Source organism: Xyrauchen texanus, chromosome 4, assembly GCF_025860055.1.
Source record: "Xyrauchen texanus isolate HMW12.3.18 chromosome 4, RBS_HiC_50CHRs, whole genome shotgun sequence".
Taxonomy (NCBI): domain Eukaryota; kingdom Metazoa; phylum Chordata; class Actinopteri; order Cypriniformes; family Catostomidae; genus Xyrauchen; species Xyrauchen texanus.
In genome coordinates, this window is record NC_068279.1 from 38,719,455 (window position 1) to 38,739,335 (window position 19,881).

At 40.3% G+C, this 19,881-nt stretch overlaps 1 protein-coding gene across 1 annotated transcript in view; it reads left to right on the plus strand.

Moving 5' to 3' along the window:
• notch1b (notch receptor 1b) overlaps window positions 1–19,881 on the plus strand; it is an 85,839-nt gene that overhangs the window by 12,151 nt on the left and 53,807 nt on the right. The window contains exons 3-4 of the mRNA XM_052116526.1: window positions 13,475–13,737; window positions 16,933–17,271. Of these exons, the coding sequence (XP_051972486.1) occupies window positions 13,475–13,737; window positions 16,933–17,271 (602 nt within the window). The remainder of the gene's footprint in view (window positions 1–13,474; window positions 13,738–16,932; window positions 17,272–19,881) is intronic.

Below are 19,881 nucleotides of genomic sequence, written 5' to 3' on the forward strand. Positions count from 1 at the left end.
ATTTTTTCTGTCCATCCTGTAGGGAATTCCAAAAAGACCTACATCTCTGCTTTATTGACCTGGTCAGCCACCACATGCCTAAACAGCTTTTGTTCGGCCGGATTGAGGCAGCTAAACGGACACTGCACGGGTTGGAGAGGAGATGGGGTGATGTGGTACAGGAGGATGTGAGCTGAGTGGACTTGCCGCTGACTGGTACCAACGGTGTCTAGATCGGCCTCTGTGGAGGAGGCTCGTGAAGGACGCTACTGGGCAGTTGGAGGCAGTCGCCCTCCAACAACAACGGAGGGGAGCGCCGGATGGCTAAAGCACAGTAGGGGGCACAGGTGGTCCATCAGCCAGTTGTCTCAGTCAGTCGACCCAATGCATCTGGGTCTGCCCCGTGACCTCCTGCCAGCGGGCTTTCGACACTTCACGTGGCCTCAAGTTGCACATAGCCTGGCACAAGCATTGTGGTGACATCACCGCCACTTAGTGGTGAATGGCGGTTGTTGTTGTTATTATGTGTTTGAATGAGAGAGAGAGCGAGAGACAGACATACAGCACACAGAGAGAGAGAGAATTCATGTATATGATGCGCTAGGTTTAATTGCATTTTTTGTTGAGCAGTTCAATATGACAATACAAACAGCCAAATCGTGGGCATTTAGGGAATCTAGATATCCTTACTTATCCATAACTTAGAATCATCTGAGAAAAGAGGATTTATGGTCATAATAAAATCTTCAGATTTGAGGCACATACCTTTGCATTATTTCTGCATTAACAAGTCCGACCTTCTCATGCACTCTGCCGAGAACAACTGTAAAAACGCATATTATCCAGACCCTTAGCTGCTCATACTTTGTGATCTAAATCATCTGATAACAACAGTTAAGCGGAAGTGTGGAGCATTCGAGAGGAAGTCTCTCGCTGCAATCGCGCCACCCATGGAGAAGTCAGGAAAAAGGTGGATACTGTGAAACCGTGACACGTTACTTCCCTACCTGGTGTATATCCAAATGTGTGGTGTAGCGAAGCACTCTTTCGCATGTAAAAGAGATAGTTCATGTGTCTGGATCACAGTGGACAGTGGAGTGATGCTGTTCAGTCCCGACAGAGTGTGTCAGATCGCGGTGGTCTGCTACATCCTCCTTTATGTACAGTAGTGCTAATAATCGGCCTGCAGATTATGCAGTTATTGTTGTGAAATATTGTAATATTCACATGTTATACACGTAATCAATGTTTCAAGTCCATTTATTAGTTTATTTGGCAAATAGTCTTGTAATAGGCTGAATAATGAGGAGTCAGATGACCAATTTCACAGAATAAACACCAGCAGAGCTCAGAAGCAAATCAGAGGTGGATTTTAGCTGTTCAGCGATTTATTTTTTCTCACATAATTACAGAATGTTAATGAAAATCTATATAAAATGTCCATATATTTATTGATTTGATTAGTAGCCATGTAATAAGCGGGATAATGTACAGTTAGTCTGTACATTCTGGGTTCCCAGGTTTATTTTGCAATAACAACTGTACATTATCCAATACTTAACTACCTTGGAGCTCATGGTAGGTCTGTTTTTAAAGATTTATAATTTATTGTTAAAAATCAATTCCCCTATGGAGAAAACATTGTTTACATTTTCACTTCCACAACCAGACTGTAGGCTCGATTGATGTGTGGTCACAGGTGTGTGATCAGCCATTTTACAACATCTTCGAATATGGCTCATCCAATTAGAATTTGAGTCAGAACTATCCATTTAATAAAAAAAAGGGTTACTGTGATACAAAATGCATTATAATGTGAATCTCTTGGTTACCTCTGACCCTTACAGCCCTTACAGTAGATAACACATAAATTAACATAAAATATTCCTTTAATCAGGAATATTTAATTAGATACCATCATTGTATGATGGTATCTAAACAACACATCAATATTTTGGACACAACACATTTTCTTTATGCAAATATTTACAGTATTCTGCATCCACACATTTTTTTCTGGGAGTTTAAACATGAAAAGGCTTCCTAGTTAGACTTCAACTTTTTGTTGTGAGAGACAGCTCATTCACTTTGTGACCTTTTAATGGCAGATGGCAGATTGGGCCGCAGTGGGTGGAAACCCCCTGTGTTTCATCTGGCTGAGGGTCAGGTGTCACAAAACGTCTGGTCTGGCATTGGCGAATATTGCAGCACTAGTAAAACCCTGTTGTCATGGGCAACTAGTGACCACAGAATGAATCCCATCACTTTACAGAGAACAAAGGTATTTCTGAGGGGATAGTTAAAGTTGATGACAATATCAGCTGGACAATGGGGTCATTCTCTTGTCACAGAGCCCGAAATTAACTAGGGCTGTTTACAAAACATTTGATTTATTTTTATGGACTTGTTTTGTCTGAATTAGAGGTAATCTAATCTGCATAATTGCAAAGAAATATCAGTGTGGGAAAGCCTGGTTTGCACTCTCTCTTAGGAAAAGTATCAAGAAGGCCTCAAGTTGAATTAAAATGTATTTAAAATAAGAACTACTAAAATAATTAAACTTAATTAAAATGCTAAACAATACTTTAAGATGTATGCCTACAAATTATAAACAGACTCTTTCTGAAACTTGAAAATTATGGGTTAAACTATGGGACAGAACACATTTTGGGCTAATCCAACCAAGGTGTTTGGGTTGTTCTTCAACTCAAAAGATGGTTTCATTTTTACAAAAACGCTGGGTTGATTTTATATAAAAAATGTATTAATATTTTCAGGGTTATTTTAATACTTTCAAAATGTAAAATATACCACATTATAAACAAATATGTCAACATGGTATCTCCTTAATTCTTTTATTAATACACATTTTCAGTACATGTGCAATAATAATTACATTTTTCCTCAAAGATTCAGGAGCTTATAGAATAAAATTAAATCACAAATTTCATTTATATCTGGAAACTGGGGCAGTGGTGGCTTAGTAGTTGAGGCTCAGGGTTACTGACCAGAAGGTCGGGGGTTCAAGCCCCACCACCACCAAGACGCCACTGTTGGGCCCTTGAGCAAGGCACTTAACTCCAGGTTGCTCTGGGGGATTGTCCCTGTAATAAGTGCACTGTAAGTCGCTTTGGATAAAAGTGTCTGCCAAAATGCATAAATGTAAATGTAAACTGCCAGCAACAGGATTGTTTTGACTAAGCACTGCATTAAAGCTGCGTACACACTGCCAGCGACACTATCCCATTCATTTTCAATGAGAGCTGGCGACTTCCAGCGACACGAGCCGTCGCGACCGTTGGCGACCAGATGTGGGCGTGTCCAGTGACGCGAAAAATTTTAGACAAGTTTAACTTTATTCAAATGAGGAGCGACAGCCAATACGAGAGAAGACGGTAGAGCTCACGTGATCCTTCTCAGCTCCTGCAGTAATGGAAAGATCAGGGGACCCACCCTCTGCAGCAGCTCATCAAACTGGGTCCTTTCAAGCCTGAAGTACTGCTGGAACTGGACTTCATCCAGCTGCAGCTCCTGCACCAGCCGGTGGTACTCACCGTGCTGACTCCGAGATTGAATGGTTTTGTGGACCCAGACAGACCGGTGTTTGCGTTTTCGCCACAGATAAACAGCCGCTATGGCAAACAGCATGCCTTGTTTCTCGTTCATCTTTGATTTAAAGCATTTTATGTACTGATTCCATTTATATTTAGTCTTTTCCCTCAAAAATTTGTGTTTTTAGCTGCAAGAAAACTGATTCGCTGTCAACAGCAATGGAATGGCATCCATGAATGTCATTTATAAATGTTACTGGGCAACCAGTAGTGGGAACGCCCACTAGCGACCTAACCGCCAGCCACTGGCTCGCTGAGTTGATTTGACCCAAGGAACTGGGCTGATACGTCGGGGTGTGGGTGGGGGGGTGTATTTATTCAACTGTCAGTGAAAATGACCCAGCCATTAACCCAGCGGTTGGGTTACACAAAACTACCCAAAAACTACCCTACACTGAGAAAATAACCAAATTAAATTACCCAAAAGGCTGAACCCAGCATTTGGGTAGAAAAAATAACCCAGCATTTTTTTAGAGTGTAGAATAAAAAATTATCCATGATTAATTATTTTAATCAGACACATCTAGGTTTGGGGGAGGGGGCCTTCAAATATAGTCTTGAACTGTGGGGGGCCTTTAAGTCAAAAAGGCTGAGAACCACTGTTTTAACAGACTCTTTCTGAATTTTAACATTTCAAGCACAGAAAACAACGTTAATCTAAAAAAAAAAAAAAACATTCTTCGTGTGGTAACATCTAAATTAACTGGTTATATTCATGTAAAATATTATTTAACATCACCGAATCAACCTTAAAGCATTAGGTTACATCAACAAAACAATTCTTTATGGGTTAGGTCAGGTAGAAATGGGTCCTTAAAGGGATAGTTCACCCATAAATGAAAATGCTCTCATCATTTACTCACCCTCATTCCATCCCAGATGTGTATGACTTTCTTTCTTCTGGAGAAAACAAATTAAGATTTTAGAAGATTATTTCAGCTCTGTTGGTCCATTCAATGCAAGTGAATGGTGGCCAGGCCTTTGAAGCTCCAAAAAATTAAGGCAACATTAAAGTAATCCATAAAACTCCAGTGGTTTAATCAAAGTCTTCCGAAGTGATCCAGTCGGTTTGGGGTGAGAACAGACCAAAATATAACTTCTCTTTCATCTTGCCATTCCAGTCTCTAAGCATGCTCATGATTTCAAGCTTGATTACTCTTCCTAGGGACTGACGCATGCGCAGAGCACTGGATGGTGCTACAGGAAATATAATTGAGCTTCAAATAACGGACACCAAGGAGACTGCTGTCAAGATGTACAGTGAAAAAGGAGTTACATTTTGGTCTATTCTCACCCAGAACCAACTGGATCACATCAGAAGACATTAATTAAACCACTGGAGTTTAATGGATTATGTTTATGCTTACTTGATCTGCTGTTTGAAGCTTCAATATATATATATATATATTGTTTGTTTGTGTTCAGCAAAAGAAAGAAAGTTATACATATCTGGGATGGCTTGAGGGGATGTAAATTATAAAACATGTTAAAGGGTTAGCAATTTCTGACAATGTAGCATAATAAACACAGTCAATAAAAAGTTTAAAATTCCTTTTCAAATCATCTCCCATTTGTGATTAACTTTTGATTAACTTTTGTTAAGAGTTAAAGGGCCAAATAAACCCAGTAATGTACTGTATTGTATCTATTTTGTGGTTTTAAGAAACTATGCCATTTAAAAGTAACTTATGATCGCTAATGTGACAAGCATTTGCCAAGTTAAAGAGCAAACTGGCAGACTTTCCTACTGAGGTCCTCAGTGTACTCACCCTAATTCCCCAATGTGTGCTTTACTAGTGGGAACCAGGGCAGCCTTAGTGCCCTATGTATTTACCCCCTCCAGAAGTGGTGCTGTTTGCCAAGATGGGCAAGTCTAGTAGACTTTCAAAGGTGCTGTGAGTTTTTGCAGGGTGCCGTTAAGTGTGGCTGCCAGAAGTCTCCATTGAGGAGTGCTGTCAGGAACGGAGACACTGAATGGGGTGAATTTATTATGTACCGGTAAACAGCTACATTCCACCATGGCTGCCACTCCTCCCCACAGGTGATATAAAAAATCCCTTAAACCAGGTTCATATCCTTTCTCTTAGACAGCTTTGGTATATGAGACAGAGATTCATTCATAATTAAATCTTACTTGTAGACTTGTTTTTGGAGTCAACAAGAGGTTATTTAATTGTTTGGCAGACTAGCACAGTCCTGACATTCCTGTAAATGCAATCTAGATTTCTTGATATTATCAAATGTATTTACTAGGGCCGTTACCATATCAATACTTTAGATCCTTGTAGTAGCATTTTCTTTACTTACAGAATATGTGCATTCATTTCCTATATATTAGTTAATGATGAAGCAGTTTCGTTTAAATTAGCTGCAACTTTGAAATAGGCATTTTTCTGTTCAGTAAGAGATGCCTTACTGGAGAAAATTGAAGTGAACTGTGCTAGAGGGATTGATACCGATCCCGCTAATTTAGATCGAATTAAGGTTTTGTGATGCATTGCGATGTAGTTGGTTGAATTGTGATATGTATCATGATATGTATCACAATGTGTATTATATCATGAAGTAGTTAATACCCAGTCCTAGTATTTGGATAGTTTTAGATATTTTTCTTTGTTTCATGTCATTTTTTATTGGTATAGCAACTTTCACAATACACATTGTTCCAAAGCAGCTTTGCAGAATATTATGCTGTAATGTCTGTATTGCCTTAAATGTCTCATCGAGCAGTTACATTGAAAAACTTTATTTAAAAAAGTATGCCTTAAGTTAAAGTTGTTTGTCTTTAAAAATATTCGTCTTTAGGCTACAGTTGGCAAGCCAAAGGAAACTGTGGAAAGGAACCCAAAACTCCATAAGATGTTAGTTAATGGATAATATAAAAACTTGGATCAGCTGGGATAGCCTTTGGCTTTACAGCATGAATATAAATGGCAATATTATTTAGCTATATGTAAGACAAGTCATGCGATGATTAGCGTTGCGGGGTAACTCTACTAATATATGTAAATATTGCAATAGTTGTCCTCAAGATATTGTATTGATATTCATGTGCCAAAAATTAAAAATGAGAAATTATTTCAATTTTTCAAATTCAAAAACAGTCCCTTAGATGCTACACTTATTATCCTTTCCCCCAAGACAGTCACCCACATCACGGAAAATTTGTTGAAAGTATGGACGCGTCCGAGACCATTCAAAATCTGATTTTCTCTTTCAAATCCAGAGTTTGGCAACATTTTGGTTTGTCATTTTAATGTCTAAATAGTTCTCAGAGATCCAGTAAAAGTGTTTTTTATGTTGAACATTAAAGTTCACATCCCCAGAAGTGAAGTCATTGCTCTTCTGGTCATTAGTTTTTCCAGTGCTCCAGTATTGTGATATTGTGTGTCATGGTCGTTACAGTCAAGCTCCAATAGGACATTAAAGAAGCATAAAAGCACCATTAAAGTCTTGCATTGTATTCACAGTGAATCGCAAAAGGATGTGTTAAAAGGTAAATAGAGTCTGTATATACAGCAGGCTAGCGAATGAGCACCGTTCTGTTGTTGACAAACACACACACACACATATATAACACACACGGCTCGTGATTTTCAATATGTGAGTGCTCCACTGAACTCCAGATGTAGATGCTTGATAGTTCGGTTTGCTTAAAACATGCCATTGGGATGGCAGCTGAGGAGTATTTCACCAATTTTTAAAGTACTATGCATTTTTAAACTACTATTAAGCCTACAGACAGAAACTCAAAGTTCTTCCTGTAGTGTTCGGCAAAAATAAAAGCCAGAGGGTTTAAAAATTTAATATAACTATTATTATTATTATTATTATAACAATAATACTAATATATTACAAATGACATTAATATTTAAATTGACTGAGTAATGTTATAATGCAGCATAACTACGAGGTGAGGTGAGCTGCCTTTTATATATGTGAGTGAGCGTGCAACCAGCTGTTTCCTCAAAAAAAAATTATAGTTGCCTTCTCCTGCACATGTGCAACTGTTGAATCATGGCATTTGATGCACAGTGTTGTTCAATCTGATGTGCAAAATTAGATCATATTAATAAAAAAACCCCACAAATATAGAGACCCACGTTGTGTTCTCCATCTTGTGAACGTTTGTGATGATGGAAATTGATGATGGAAAAGCTCCAGGGTTCGACAGAATCATACATTGTCAGAACATTATAAGCAGACAAAAGCTGTGGGAGCCGCCAGGAACAATTGCACTATGTATGAATACCACCTTAAACTGAGAGAGTGTGTCTGAGTTCTGAACAATGCAAGGAAGGCTATTCCATAGTTTAGCAGTCAAATAGGAAAAGTATATACATTCTTTTGTGGATTTTGGTATTCTTGGTACTATTAACAGGCCAGTATTTTGTGATGGATTATAGATTATACATATGGATTATAGAGCAATAGATGGTCACCTAAGTACATGGGAGCTAGACCATTTAAAGCTTTGTAAGTAGTTAGTGTAATTTTTGAATGGTCAATGAAGTGACGATAAAATTGGGCTGATATGATCATATTTCTTAGTTCTAGTAAGCACACAAATGCTGACTATATTAATACAGCAGCGGTGTTACACCGTATTCTTCTATACAATTTCAGGGGAAACTTTCAATGGCGGAAAACCAGACTTTTAAATATGTGTCACGAATGACGGTGAAGGTGGGACGAGGATGACGGTGAAGTCGGGACGAGGATCTAAATGCAGCAGGTTTTATTAATAATAACGGCAACACAAAAGAACACCAACAAAAGAAACATCCACGATGGGAAAAGGTAAATAAACACGAAAGGCAAACAAAGGGTTAACTTAACACGGAGGGTAAACACGGGGATAGCTGGAGTGAAAACGACGAAGGAAGCATGGGAACAGGCATCTACATACAACAAGAGACCGACCGGGGAAAGGAGAAACAGACCAGGTTAAATACACAAACACAATGAAGACTAAACGAGACACAGGTGAGAACAATGAAGAGTGCAGGCAGTGAGAGAGGCCAGGAATTGTGGGAATTGTAGTTTTGACAAGGACAGTGAAACACGGGGCGAACAACAAGGAAAACATGACATGGAGCGCGAACGGTGACGGGTGAAGTGGAAAACACGGAGCAGACAAGGAAACATGACATAAACGTGATAGTGCGACAGAGAACACAGGGCAGACAACAGGTAATCTAGTTGTCAGGGATAGGGTTAATGTTATATTAGTTATATTGAAAAGGGAAAATGATTGGGTCATTGTTTATTAACTTTCCAGTATGTATTTCACAAACTAGTTAGTAACTTACCAAAATGACACCGCTTAACACAGCACAGCTTAACTCCACCCTGTCTGCAGAGCCACCGTGAGCTCAGAGACAGCTCTGTAAACAATGGTGTCGGAGCGTGATCTGCTGGTTGTAAATTCTAAAGCATTGTTTTCTGCATTATATTTTCCGAAAAAAGTTTTCATATCTGCCCATATCGGTAAACATATACGCCGACTGATATATCAGTCGGGCACTAATGCTGAGCCATGGCGTTCATTCGAGTGGCGTGAGTTTGAATCCGGCTCACAAAATATCCCATTCCCCCCATTGTTTCCTGCACTTTCCACTAAATAAGGTTGCAAAAAATACTAAAATATGTAAAAAAGCATTGAAACTTCTAGAAAAGGTAAACGGTTTTCTGTTAAATTAATGGACAGTCAGCCCAGTGCTGAGGTGTATGACTCACGTCTTACCTCATCATCCAGATATCCAAGAACAGCTAAAGATTGGAGGAGAACCAATGGAGGCCAAAGGAAGGAGGTAATTAGAGTCATGGCGGGGGGTTGCTCTGCTCCAGCCAAGTATGAAGGAAGTGAAGAGGAGACTAGAACATTAAAAAGGGAGGCCATGTTGAGAAAGAGAGCTCTAGAGAGGTGAGCAAGGGATGGGATCCAGGGGAGGAAAAGAAGGTTTAACAGCTGAATGCACACTCAAGGGGGCTAGAGGCACCCAGACTGTGGTCTGCTCTGCTCTCAATGGCTGCAAAAACAATGGACCCTCTCATGGAGCCTGTCTGCTCTGCTCTGTGGTGGGCAAACCATTCAACTGCCTGCTGCCCCTGCCCTCTTATTCTCTTTGGAAAGTGTTTTATAAGGAGGGAGTCGGGTGCGCTCTGACCAGCAGCTGCCGCTCCCTCATTAGCATGTACACCTGCTCCCTGAGGCCTTTTTGGAAGGCCGACAGAGGTCCTCATTGCATTATTCCAATTCATATCTGAACATTGCGATGCACTGTCTGGGCTCAAACCAGCCTTATTTTTCTACATCAGATCTCAGATACATCAATTCTTAAAGGGGTCATTTCATGAGGAATTAAGTCTTGGTTGATCTTTTGAGATAAAAGAGCTTGATGTACTATGAAAACATACTCTAACTTTTAGATTTCAAAGCTTCCACCCCAGCCCAAAAAGAGCATTTGTTGAAATTAAGCTGACAGATAAGTACATCAACACATTTTTGTCCACTTTCTCAGATCACAGATGCTAAGGCATGTGCCATTTCATATTGTGATCATTGCTGAAGTGTTTATTTTGTTTTTGGTATTATTGCAGTCACTTTTAAGCAAAAAAAGCATCATTACTTGATAATAAAACTTGTTTAGCCATCGTTTGCAGAGAAAGGTGTGTAAAATGTGGTAAACTACACTCTTTTGATTAATTGTACACCTGTAGAACAAATGCTAGCATTGCATAGCTTCATTTATCCCCCACAGTTTGGTTGCTAGAAGACATATCTGGTGAGATTCGAACACATGCTATGCTAACAAAAGCATTGGCTTATATAATGGCCTTATGGTTGGAGATCGGACGTGTATCCTACATCCAACTGCTAATGGAACGCAGCATTAATCCTAAACAAGAACTTACAACATAAGTAATATGTGGGTTGGTCTGACCAACTTTGTGATGGTCTTAGCTGTTTGAAGCACCTGCCACTCTGCACATGACATTTATGTGGCACATTTCAGCACAGATGTCTTCATGAATCAATGTAAAGCTATGTAATTATTTGAAAGAGGCTGTTATTGAGGTACAGGTCAGTTAAAAAGTATAGTGGGTCCAGCAGCCAATCACAGCACGTGTGTAAGAGGAGTGGAGTGCTGTTTCTGATTTCACATTTGAAGAGTGGAAAATGACCTTAAAAATACATTACAAAAGATTTTCTTGCAATTTAAATGATGACAAAATTATCATATGACTCCTTAAAGAACAGGCTAATTTATTTAATTTCTTTTGTCATTTTTGGTGGTTTCATTATGTTCCGTAAACTACAAAGAAGCTCCTAACACATCAAGAGTCATAACACTTATGTAACTTGAGAATATTTGTTGTTGTGCTGTTGAAATGTAAGAGTGGTTTGTTTAGTTTTGCAAAATCTATTGGACAATGAGAGGAAAGGTAGCATTGTGGGCAGCAGTGGAGTTCTCACTGTGCACTTAATGGTTTTGTCATGCCTGGTTCTCAGTCCCCCTGTGTTTTCTTTTTCTGGTTGAAGTTATTGGGCATCGTAATCCTGGGAGAGACACAGTAAAAACACCCACCTCACCGAGGGGGGCCCTGTTTGGATCAGACAACAGAGCACTGGAAATGTGTTGAGATACTTGTGCTGCCCCCCGAGGCCAAAAACAAGGCTTGGTATTAAGGAGGCTCTGGATGGCTTTAGCATTTTGCAAAAGGTTATTTCAGCATAGTCATGTGGGGGAGGGCCTCTTTTGTGTCGCTGAGTAAAGTATGCAAAATTAAACTTTCAAACAACCCAGGACAGACCTGTCATGAAGTCTGTATGGCTCTTTTACAAAGTTTTTGCTGTGCCGGCTCAGTATTCCCAAAGTCCTGATTGATGCTGGGGGGAGCCTCTACTGTAGAAGAATAGCATGCATTGAGGTGTCGGAAGACAGCTTTGAAGTCCTAATAATGTTAGCCCTGGGTTCAAAGACCCTTGTAGACATTGCCTTGCCCTGTGAGTGAATGAATTCCTATTCATTCAGAAGGGCTGAGGTGCTCAAATGATCTCCGAAGAGCTGTTAATAGATGGCTGCTTTTCATGGGTCTGTTTGAAACAGGATTAGACCTGTGATTAATATTCATATTTTAGAGGGAACTTTAAAGGGCAAGTTCACCCAAAAAGGAAAATTCTTTTATAATTTATTCACCCTAATATTGTTTCAAATTCATGTAATTTATTTATTCGATAAATGCAAAATATATTTGGCAGAATGGCAGGTTCAGTCACCATTTACTTTCATAGTATGAAAAAAATATGCAATAAAATGGATTGTAAGTGAGGCTGTCATTCTGTCTAAACATTTATGTTTGTGTTTCACGGAAGAAAGAAAGTCATTTCAGGTTTGGAACTACATGGGAGTGAGTAAATGATGACACAGTTTTAATTTTTAAGCGAACTATCCCTTTAAATGTTCATAAAATAAACATAATTTTCACCCAAAAATGAAAATTCTCTTAGCCTTTTACCATTTACTCACCCTCAGGCCATACTAGATGTGTATGACTTTCTTCTACAGGACACAAACAAAGATTCTTTGACAAGAATAAGAGATAATAATGAGTACCTTTTCATTTTTGGGTGAATTATTCCTTTAAGCTTTTATACGTTGAATTATTTTTGTAAATTATTCAACCACATTGGATATGCAACTGTGCTTGTTTGTACATATTTAGATTGTGTATGTGCACGTGTATATTTCTCAAGTATACATTATACTGTATATTACTTCAACTTCCAGTTTAGTGGCCCATCATGTCATTTCCCACTTTTCAAAAGTTTTACATCTGAAGAAATTAGGAGTTCATTTGACTGTGTTTATAGTTATGTAATCATGCATGAGGCTCCTTCATATCAGTGGTCTAGAAAAGCCTTTTTTATTTAAAAAAAAAGCATTGTCCCTACTCATGTGTTACATGATGAGATCCCATAACGCAGACAAATACTACTCACAGTAGCAACTCACTAGTTTTATCTCAGCAACCCTCCCTATTTTTCAACACTTCTGATTGCAGAATAAATCAATCGTTGTTGACATATGTACGTAAACCGAGGGTATTCCTATAATGGCATCATCTGTAAAGAAACAATTTAGCTTCATCATGAAGCTTCATTCACATCATGATCACATCTGAAATCAACATGCTGCAAAACGTTCATGTAACCTGAAATTGACCCCAGACCATCAGACGTTTTCAGACGTTTCTGCATCAATTAAAATGTGTTCACTTTTCCCCATGGATCAATAATCTTTATCCATGAGACACAGGTTCTGCTTTTGGCACCACCCTGTGGACTTTTCACTTCATTACCACTTCCAGCTTTGGCCACTGGGGCAGTAATTTGAATTTGATTAAGCACAGACCAATTACAGCAGCAGAATTTTCAACCTCCTGTTGCCAGATTCAGTGTGATTAGCCTGGCATCAATGCTGATAAATGTCAGTTTAATGTATGTCCAAGAACACTCTTGCTTTTAATGTGAGTCGTTTTGGGTGGCCCATTTCTACATATGGTCAGTTAAAACATACTTGGTTAAAAAACGATTTTGTTGTTCCTCACTTTAATTCATATTAGGGTGAAACTGAAGTGAGAACCTACCATGGGTACCTACCAACTCATTTACTGGACTCTCAATATTCGACAGTTTCTTTTTTCTACAAACTGTTGGGACATCTCCATTTAAATACACAAATAGAACCTAGTCTAAAACAATTCTCAGCATAGCCAAATTACCACCATTTATGTTGACATTTTATCCAGTATTATGCTAAAACTAGCCATTGAACGTGGCCTTATTACTATTTATGCTCTATGCTTTCCATCTGCAGGTGTCTGGAGATGTTTGTCGGGACATCGTGCCAGTTCCACAACCCTTGCTTCCACCAGCCATGTAGAAATGGAGGAGTGTGCCATTTGATTACTCAAGTCAACAAGGTGAACTTTGTCTGCAAATGCCCCTTGGGCTACACGGACCAACTGTGCCTCACTCCAACAGATAATGTGTGCCTTAGCAACCCGTGCCGAAATGGAGGCACCTGTGAACTCACCAGCATCCACACTTACAAGTGTAAATGCCCACCTGGCTGGTCAGGTAAGAATCTATGGAAAGTTTATCACTTTTGAAGTTTGCCTGTTTAAAATGATTTAAATGAAAAGCATGAAAGAAAACTATAACAATAAAAATGATTATTCTCAAAATCCAAACATCTACAAACCAACATATGACATGAGCACATGATGTTCGACTAATTGATTGGAAGACTATAAGAACCATTAGGGTGAACATTTAGTTTTTTTCTCTTTTTAAAGCTTTAATGATTTAAGCCATTACTTTTATAGGGCTGCAATTAGAAATAAAACTCCTAGATTTTAGTGTACTAAGAGCAACTGTAAAACCCTCTCTGAGAAACTACATCTCTAAATTCATCAGCTACAGACCTCAAAGTAGTGTTCCATATCTGTCACTCAATCGACGTGGTGTCGATGTATTGACACTAAGGGTCGCTCTTGGGAGCCCCCCGAAAAGGCTGATGGGAATTTGCGAGTGGAATTTGCATGCCACTCCCTGGACATAAGGGTATAAAAGGAACTGGCTCGCAACCACTCATTCCAATTTTTTCTTTCTAACTGAGTGGTGTTGAGCAGCAAGTTCCACTGCCATTCCATTCACCTCGAAACACGAGAAGCATATGCTGTTGGATATCGTGCACAACTAGTGCAGTGTACGCCCCTGGGTGCTTCGACAGCTAAGAGTATATTCAAACAAGAGTAAATTTCCTTCCTACAAAGTGCACACTGATGGAGAGTGTCTTTTTAAAGATGCCTTTCCATCTGTGTGTAGTTTCTGAGGCCCATCTCGGCACAGAAACGCTGGCACACAGCTGGCCCCGTGGGCTGGCCAAGTATGCGTTCCCCCCAGTGAGCCTGCTTGCACAGACCTTGTGCAAGATCAGGGAGGACGAGGAACAAGTCGTCCTGGTGGCACCGTACTGGCCCACCCATGCTTGGTTCTCGGAACTCACGCTCCTCGCGACAGCCCTTCCCTGGCGAGTTCCCCTGAGGGTGGATCTCCTCTCTCAGGTATAGGGCACCATCTGGCACCCTTGCCCAGGCCTCTGGAATCCCCATGTCTGGCCCCTGGATGGGATGTGGAAGATCTAAGTGGCCTACCACCAGCGGTGGTAGACACAATCACTCAGGCCAGGGCTCCCTCTATTAGACAGCTGTATGCCTTGACAAATTGGTGTTCTTCCCTAGATGAAGACCCCCAGAGATGCGCAGTCGGGTCGGTGCTTTTCTTCCTGCTTGAGGGGCTGTCTCCCTCCACCTTGAAGGTTTATGTGGCCGCTATAGCAGCGCACAACATTGGGTGGACGGTAAGTCCCTGGGAAAGCACAACCTGATCATCAGGTTCCTTAGATGCGCTAGACGGTTGAATCCTCCTAGGCAGTGCCTCATTACCTTGTGGGATCCAGCTAAAGGCTCTCTCGTTGAAGACCACCCTCCTGAATGTGCTCACGTCCATCAAGAGGGTTGGGGACCTGCAGACATTCTCTGTCATCGACACCTGCCTGGAGTTCGGTCCGGCCTACTCTCACGTGGTTTTGAGACCCTGACCGAGCTATGTGCTCAAGGTTCCCCTGACCCAGTACAGGGCATACTAGCACCCGTACTGGGCCTGGCTACGAATTGCTCCACTGAATTCACCAGCAATGGGGCTAAGGAGGAAGAACATCCAGGGTTCATCTCTTGAACAAGCATGGGGGAGTAAATAGCCGGCCAGATGCCTGCACACTTACCTACTCGTACCAGTCAACAGACGTGATGAAACCGTCTCAACCTGAAGATTATAAAATCTCTCAAAGGTATTGGGTGTTGCCCAGCCCGCTGCTCTACAGATGTCTGCTAGAGAGGTGCCATTGGCTTGTGCCCAGGAGGACGCTATACTCCTCGTGGAGTGTGCTCATAATCCCAAGTGGAGGGCACACCCAGGGCCTAGTATGCCAAAGCGATGGCATCAATGATCCAGTGGTCAAGTCTCTGTTTGGAGACAGCGTTCCCTTTCAGCTGTCCCCCAAAGCAGACAAAGATCTGCTCAGAGCGTCTAAAGCTCTGTGTGCAGTCCAAGTAGATGTGCAAAGCACGTTCCGGACACAGCAACGACAAGGCTGTGTCTGCCTCCTCCCGGTGCAGAGCTTGCAGGCTCACCACCTGATCCCTAAAAGGGGTAGATGCTCCACATGTGCTGATTACCTGTGATAACCCCTTATGACGTATTTTCCATGGTATGGTTTCCCTGAGAGAAAATCCATGGGGGAACATGAGGTGACGATGGAGGTATGCAAACCAAATTCAGAAATGTACTGTTGTTTTAATTTCATCCCAGTATAAAATAGCATTCAAACCAAGATCATGTATTTCTCACTGGCAAAAAAAGAACTGTGTGCACCCTCAAGTGTAGAAACACCAAAATGGCCTTGTCATAAAGGTCAGATAAACACCATGCAATTAAATAACCCTATCTTTTTGGAGTTTAAAAAAATGCATATACTCATCCGTCGTGAATGAGTGTGCAACATACGTAATTTAAATACATTTTCTTGCCAGCCCAGGGGGTAGTTTGCAAGTTATCCAGTAATGTCATATCTAGCACACCCACCTCAGTAACTGGTAAACCATTTATTCAATATATGATAAATATAACATGTACAAAACATGTACAAATATGACATGCTTGAATTAAGTGAATATTTTTCAAAGCTAATTGTGTTAAATACATATTTTCAAAATACCTTGTGTGAATGTTATCTGTGTTAGAGAGAGGGGTAAGCAAAATGATGTTGAATGTTTGAAGGGGTACACCACTGTAAAAGGTTTGGGAACCACTGCAGTAGACAAAAGACCATCCTAATAATACAGGACATTTTTAAAGGGCTAGTTCACCCAAAAATTAAATTATGTCATAATTTACTCACCCTCGTGTTGTTCCAAACCCATATGACTTACTTGTTGGGAATGTTGGGAACTGTCAACCTCAGTCCCCATTCACTTTTATTGTATGGAGAAAAAAAAGTGTCAGTGTCGAACTTTTTCAAAATGTATCTTCTGTTCCATGGAGGAAAATAAGCCATACAGGTTTGGAATGACATGAGTAAACGAGAATTTTCATTTTTAGGTGAACTAACCATTTAAGACTGACTAGTTGACTAGTCAGTCAGACAACTCACAACTAGTCAATTTTGCAAATACATAATTTTCATATTTTGAAAATTATCTTCATCACTAGGTAAAAACTGCCAGCAAGCTGATCCTTGTGCCTCAAATCCTTGTGCCAACGGCGGTCAGTGCAGTCCCTTTGATTCATACTATATCTGCCACTGCACGCCCTTCTTCTCAGGCCAGACTTGCAAACAAGACGTCAACGAGTGCGCTCAGAATCCCTCACCTTGCAAGAACCAAGGTGTGTGTGAGAATGAGGTGGGCACGTATCGCTGCAACTGTCCTGCAGAGTACACAGGGAAACATTGCGAGACACTCTATCAGCCTTGTAACCCCTCACCTTGCTATCATGGGGGCACCTGCATACAGAAGGGAGAGACGAGCTATGAGTGCTCCTGTTTGCCAGGTAGGTTATTTAACTTTTTTTATTTCCATTTATTAAACAGCACTGATGTCCTAACTCATGTTATGCTTCTCGTAAACTTGCAAAGTGCCTTTCTGATACTGATAAAAAAAAAGTTTGTTATTTATGTCTGTATTTTATGAACACAAGTTCATGATTTGATTTTATTGGAAATAAAGCAAAAAATTATATAATTTTCTACCAAAGATTAATCTATATTATCTATATACTGTATGTATATATAAAACAGTACTATGAAAAGGTTTTAGGCAGTTGTGAAAAGTGTATGGTGAGGCTGTTTTTAAAAAAAATATTCCATGATGGCTCCACATTACTGTGGTTAGGCTAATGTAGATAGTCTTTCTTAAAAATAAACTATAGTATTTGTCATGAAAAACTAATAGCATAAACACATTTAGAAACCTTTAACTACAACTTTCACAGTTAACAATTCCATGAAGCTCAAAAGGAGATGTTAGGTAGATTAAAATCAGTCACCATTCACTTTTATTGCACCTTTTTCCATAAATGTAAAAATAAATGAATCTTTTTTTCCACTCATGGAAATCACCCAATATACATTGTCTGGAGCAGAATTAGATTTGAGTATCTAAAACCTCACAGATAAAATTCTGGACTCTTGTCCAGAATTCTTGAAGTGCAGAACCACAGAGCATGGGCTATGTCTCCATCCTCCCAACTGATATCGGTAGCAGGTAGGTGTGCCTTTTAGACCAAACCTAAACAATCTAGAATTTTTTAACATAAACCATGCCATTAAATTGCACAAAAATGTTTTCCATAAAATCAGCCCCAGTAACATCAAACCCACAAACTGAACATATGAACTCAACAATAAGTCAATAAAGGGAGAAAGATAAAAAAGGAAGAAAGAAAAAGTGTAGTTCGATTTCGAGCCGGTGGTTTGCTGTGTCGATCAAATTCTTGACCTTTTTTCCCTCTTTATGCCTGCTCCAATTTTCCTTATCCTCTAGTTTTTCCCACACATGTTCCACATCAGCCTTGGTACCAGGTGGGTTAGCCTGTAGCTCTTTTTTGGCCAACTCCAGAAACTAGACTCGTTTATCAACATCGTCCATTCTTGCTGCTGATATGAATGCAATTGTACCAAATCGCAGAAGTGAACCGCTTGCGATGACGTATAATTTGCGTCTTTGCCGGCTCCTGATCGCAATAATAATGGTATAATGAATTTCTCCTACCTGCTTGTGTCCAAACACACCGCCTTCAGAGAGCATCTCACATTCCTCACATCTCTTTCAACGCATCCCTGGGCTCCCGGTAGACAAACGCAAACATTCATCACATCATTGCACATTCAATGCATCTGTGGGAGACCAACACAAGTGTTGTTCTGTGCATGGCAAGTTTTCATGATAAATCTAAAGAGAAAAACTTTAATACTTCACTTAACACAGTCTTCTCAAGTTGTTATCTAGTTACAGTGGCAAACAGCTGTCGATTGTACTCACGTTGATGATGTTATCAGACCCATGGTTCGGACCCAAATAATATGATGTGAACACAGACCAGCGCAGGCAGGGGGAGGAAACAAACTCAGGTTTGGTCCAAGCAATCAAACCAAGTGTGAAAGCACCCTTAATGACCATATTATCGGTAGCAAAATCATTGCATATATACAGTATTCATAGTGAATTTTCAATATACAGTATGTGATCTACCGTAGTGTTAATGTGATTACATAATTAGTCAACTTCTGCTGACACATCCCCTTTCTTGGCTTAAAAGAAATTAACCATGGTAACAATTTAAAGCCTTGATGTATGATCTCTGTAGCTCGCCTACCAAGGAGGAAGTTGGAGCCGAGATGACAGTTCACAGAAGACTTTTAATTACAAACAGTTCACTCAGACACAACATACAAAGTGCTACCTAGCAACACACACACCGGTAGACACACACACAGCTCCATATGACGCTCACAGTGTTGACCTTCCCGGCAGAATGCACATGTTTGCAAGCTGTGTGCAACTCTCTCCCTCACTGGTGTCTCCGGATTCTCTTTATCCCTCTCCCGGCTGATTGGGATAACTCAGTGTTAGGCATCCTTACGGCCCGGCCATGCCCTCCTCATCATAACAATTTTAAAAATGCTCACAGATCTATAACTAGCTTTGAAAATCACCTCTCAAGATAAAGACTGTACGGCTTGAGTCTCAGAAGGCCTTAATAACTGAGGTAATTAAATGACAGATCAATGGCAGCCTCTTAGCTTTGATGACCCAGAGGAAATTCACATGCTTATTTTGACTCACACATGTCCTGTTGATGACATATGTTCCAGAGGCAAGACAAATTATACCGGCCTGCTATCCGGGTCAATACTCGAGGTAGAGATTTTAGATGAGCTCAGTGAGTTTGCAATAACAATGCAGTATCAGTGTTTCCCACATCTATGGGACACAGAACCGTCTATCTCGCCCAGCTTGCTCTCCTCTCAACCTGATATAAGACCAGCCTAGCTGTATCTGTAGCTGTAACTCCCAATGTAGCTCGGGTGTGTGTGTGTGTGTGTGTGTGTGTGTGTGTGTGTGTGTGTGTGTGTGAACAGGCGAACAGGAAAAAAATTGC